Source organism: Quercus suber, unplaced genomic scaffold, assembly GCF_002906115.3.
Source record: "Quercus suber isolate HL8 unplaced genomic scaffold, Cork oak 2.0 scaffold_155, whole genome shotgun sequence".
Taxonomy (NCBI): Eukaryota; Viridiplantae; Streptophyta; class Magnoliopsida; order Fagales; family Fagaceae; genus Quercus; species Quercus suber.
Genome location: NW_027069616.1, coordinates 599230 through 603932, shown reverse-complemented (window position 1 = coordinate 603932; position 4703 = coordinate 599230). Strand labels below are relative to the sequence as shown.

The 4703-nt window shown below is 43.6% G+C and overlaps 1 protein-coding gene across 1 annotated transcript; it reads left to right on the top strand.

Moving 5' to 3' along the window:
* LOC136069190 (uncharacterized) lies at positions 1 to 516 on the top strand. The gene has a single exon (XM_065777457.1). It carries the CDS (start codon positions 1 to 3, stop codon positions 514 to 516), a length of 516 nt encoding a protein of 171 aa, XP_065633529.1.
* The last annotated feature ends 4187 nt before the right edge of the window (positions 517 to 4703 follow it).

The window sequence follows — 4703 nt, the reverse complement described above, 5'->3', positions numbered from 1 at the left end:
ATGCAAGAGGGTGAGACCTTGAAAATGTATTCAGATAGGTACTGGGAGATGTTTAATGATATGGAGGGCAATTTTGATGGAATGGCCTTCAGCATGTTTAAGCTCGGCCTCCCCACTGACCATGGTTTAAGAAAGTCCTTAACTGGCAAACCAGTAACTAACATACATCAACTCATGGACCGTATTGAAAAATATAAAAGAGTTAAAGAAGATCAACAGCAAGGGAAGGGAAAGGATAAGGTTATCCCCCAAGAGAGGAGGGATTTCAGATCGAACCGTTACAATAACAACAAACCACGGAGAGATTTCGTTGGGCAGTCAGGATCAACAAATCTTCAAGCAGTTAACACTATATTCAAAGAGCCAGTACACCAGGTTTTGGAAAAAGTTAAGAATAAACCATTCTTCAAGTGGCCGAACAAGATGGTGGGGAACCCTGAAAGGCGTAACCATAATCTCTATTGCCAATACCATCAGGATCATGGGCATACCACAGAGGATTGCAGGAGTTTGTGAGATTATTTGGACCAACTAGTCTGCAAAAGTAAATTGAGACACCTTTTGCACCATTCCAGTGGCCGAGGAAGTCAGATGAACTCTGCACCCCAAAGGGATGACTTTTCAAAGCCTCCATTGGAAACTATCAACGTCATCTTCGCCGCACCAAGGAGAATAGGATCCTGGCCGTCCAAGGTTATGTCGATAGCCCAGTTACCAGCAGGGGACTTTGGCCAAGATCCGAAGAGAGCTAGACTGGATATTCAATCGATTTTAAGCTTCTCGGACGAAGACAAGATTGGAACCATCCAACCTCATGATGAGCTTTAGTAATCACCCTTAGAATTGAAGGGTACGATGTGAAGAAGGTAATGGTGGACCAGGGTAGCGCGGTAGAGATAATGTACCCTGATCTCTACAATGGGCTGAACCTAAAACCTGACGACTTAACACCATACAGTTCTCCCCTAGTTAGCTTTAAAGGAAGAATCATTACCCCGAAGGGCCAAATACAATTACCCGTACAGACTGGTTCAGAGATAGTGGAGGTGGATTTCATTGTTGTAGATGTGTATTCCCCTTATACGGCAATTGTAGTCAGACCTTGGCTCCATACGCTAGGGGCTGTTTCCTCTACTTTGCATCAAAAAGTTAAATATTCATCTGAATGGCAAGTTTTTGAAATTCGAGGAGATCAATCCGCGGCCAGACAGTACCTAGTGGCTGCCATCCAGCACAAGCCCGATTCGGAGTCCTCGGCCAAGGCCAAAAGAGGTTTATAGCAGTTAAAAAGTCGGGTATCGCCCACTGAAGATCCAGTCGAGGTCGATAAATGTGAAGATTTAATAAAAGTTCTAATTGGAGACAATCCTGAAAGGTTCTTTCAAGTCGGATCTTAGATGCCTCTACCAGATAGGGAGGAAATAGTAGATTTCCTTAAAAGAAACCTTGATGTATTTGCCTGGAATGCCTACGAGGCCCCAGGAGTGGATCCAGAATTCATTTGCCACCATCTGAAGGTTAACCCATTGATCAACCTTAAGAAGCAACCTCTTCGGCCCCCATCTAAGGAGCATGCTGATGCAGTAAGAGAAAAGGTAACAAAGCTCAAACAAGCTGGAGCTATTAAAGAGGTTTTTTTTATCCTGAGTGGCTAGCAAACACTGTGGTGGTGAAGAAGAAGAATGGAAAATGGCAAGTGTATGTAGACTTCACTGACTTAAATAAGGCATGTCCTAAGGATCCATTCCCTATGCCAAAAATTGATCAGTTGGTAAATGCCACTGTCAGCCACCCTCGGATGAGTTTCCTGGATGCCTTTCAAGGTCACCACCAAATACCGTTAGCCCTAAACGATCAGGAGAAGACTGCATTTGTCACCCCTATTGGTAACTACCATTATAAGGTGATGCCCTTTGGTTTAAAAAATGCAGGATCCACTTACCAAAAGATGATGTCGAGGATGTTTGAGCCGCAGTTGGGCAAACTATCGAAATTTATATAGATGACATGGTGGTGAAAAGCAAGATCGTTTCTGAACATATAAAGGATCTTGAAAACATTTTTGAAGTTCTAAAAAGGCACAAACTATGTCTAAACGCCTCTAAATGCTCATTTGGTGTGGGGTCAGGCAAGTTCTTGGGGTACATGGTGACTCACAGGGGAATTGAAGTTAACCCCGATCAGATAAAGGCTATCCATAATCTACAGGCTCCTCGGAATCCCAAATAAGTTCAGAAGTTGACCGGAATGATGGCTGCCCTAAATCGATTCATCTCCCGATCAGCAGATAGGTGTAGACCTTTCTTCTCGTTGATCAACAAATGGAAGGGATTTGAATGGATTGAAGAATGTGCTGTGGCCTTTCAGCAACTTAAGGACTATCTCGCTCGGCCACCCATCATGTCCAGTCCTGAACTAGACGAAGTCCTGTTTGCCTACATTGCTATGGCTCCTTGTGTTATGAGCTTGGTATTAATACGAGCAGATCGCGGTGTGCAAAGGCCGGTTTATTATGTAAGTAAATCGCTGCATAAGGCCGAGACTCATTACTTGCCACTGGAGAAGGCTATCCTGACAGTGGTGCTTGGTACGCGGAAACTCCCTCATTATTTCCAAGCTCATATGGTCATTGTTCTCACCCAGCTCCCGCTCAAGGCTATACTCTGAAGTGCTGATTACACTGGGAGGATTGCTAAGTGGGGCACGATTTTGGGGACTTTTGATATCAAGTACATGCCTCGCACATTGGTTAAGGGTCAGGTCCTTGTAGATTTGGTGGCCGAGTTCCCGAAGCCCAAGTTAAAAGAAATAATGCCAACCTTAGACATGGATGAAAAATCGGTTGGCATGATTTCTCAACAAAGCCCCTTGCATTGGGAAGTGTATGTGGATAGTGCAGCGAACCAAAAAGGTTCTGGAGTGGGGCTAGTGCTGATATCCCCCGAAAAAATCATCATTGAAAAGTCACTAAGATTGGATTTCTCGGCAACAAACAATGAGACGGAGTATAAAGCTCTACTAATGGGAATGGCTATGGTTCGAAGAATGGAAGGAAAGTCAGTGGAGGTATTCTCGGACTCGAGATTAGTCATTGGCCAAGTACAAGGTGAGTTTGAAGCGAAGGATGAAAGAATGCAAGGATACTTGAGCCGAGTTAAGCATCTGCAATCAGAGTTCGAATCTTTTAATTTACTGCATATCCCCAAAAATGGTAATGCGCATGTGACTCTTTAGCCACGCTTGCTACCTCTTCAACACAGGGCTTGCCGAGGGTTATCCTCGTTGAGGACATGCATGGCCCTATAGAAGCACAAAGAGAAGTAGCCCAAGTCCACCAAATCAGGGCCGAACTCAGCTGGATGGATCCTATAATTAAATTCTTGAATGAAGATATTTTGCCCGAAAAGAGGGGCGAAGCTGAAAAAATTCAGAGGAAGGTGACCAAATTCTAGCTATCCAAGGACCGAAAATTATACAAGCGTTCCTATTCAGGACCGTACTTATTATGCATGCATCCTGAAGCAGCTGAGTTACTACTAGAAGAGCTACATGAAGGAATATGTGGGAGCCACACTGGAGGTAGATCCTTGGCTCATCGAGCCATTACCCAAGGTTACTAATGGCCAAATATGCAAAAAGAAGCTTATGAATATGTCAAGAAGTGCGATCAATGTCAACGGTTTGCCCTAAACATTCATCAGCTAGGGGGAACCCTTAATCCACTATCCAGCCCGTGGCCCTTCGCTCAATGGGGTTTAGATATCGTGGATCCATTCCCTAAAACCACAAGAAACAGGAAATATCTTCTGGTCAGCACAGACTATTTTACCAAATGGGTTGAAGCTGAATCTCTGGCCAACATCAGAGACGTAGATGTACAGAAATTTGTGTGGAAGAATATTGTCACTCGGTTTGGGACTCCTCATACTCTCATTTCGAACAATGACTTACAGTTTGACAGTAAAGCGTTCAGGAATGAGTGTGGTGAACTGGGAATCACAAACAGATACTCCACCCCTGCCTATCCCCAGGGGAACGGGCAAGCAGAAGCAGTTAACAAGGACATAGTTAATGGATTAAAAAAGAGACTAGATGATGCAAAAGGCAAATGTGTGGAAGAACTACCACACGTATGTGGGCATACAGAACTACACCTCGTAGGTCTACTAGGGAAACCCCCTTCTCAATAACTTACGGAGCTGAGGCTGTCATACCTCTAGAGACTGGGTTCCCAACTATGAAGACTAGTTTGTTCAGTCCGACCAGCAACAATGTGCAGCTAGAAAAGAGTTTGGATCTGATTGAAGAACGGAGAGAAAATGTAATGGTTCGACTAGCACATTACCAACAAAAGCTCGGGCAGGGCTATTATGCTAACGTAAAGTTAAGGCCTCTAGAACCTGGTGATTTGGTACTCAGGAAAGTTGTGGGCATTACAAAGAACCCAGCTTGAGGAAAGTTATGACCCAACTGGGATGGGCCATATCGTATTACTTCAAGAGCAGGTATTGGGGCATATTTTTTGAAAAATTTGGATATTCATGTAATACCACGCCCTTAAAATGTAAACAACCTTAAAATGTATTATTATTAATCAAGTCTTTACTTTGATCATTGTGCCAATTTATTATGTAAAATCTTTGGACCTCTCCTAAGTGTTTAAACTTAAATCCAATCATACATGAAGTTCTCGGACCAGATGA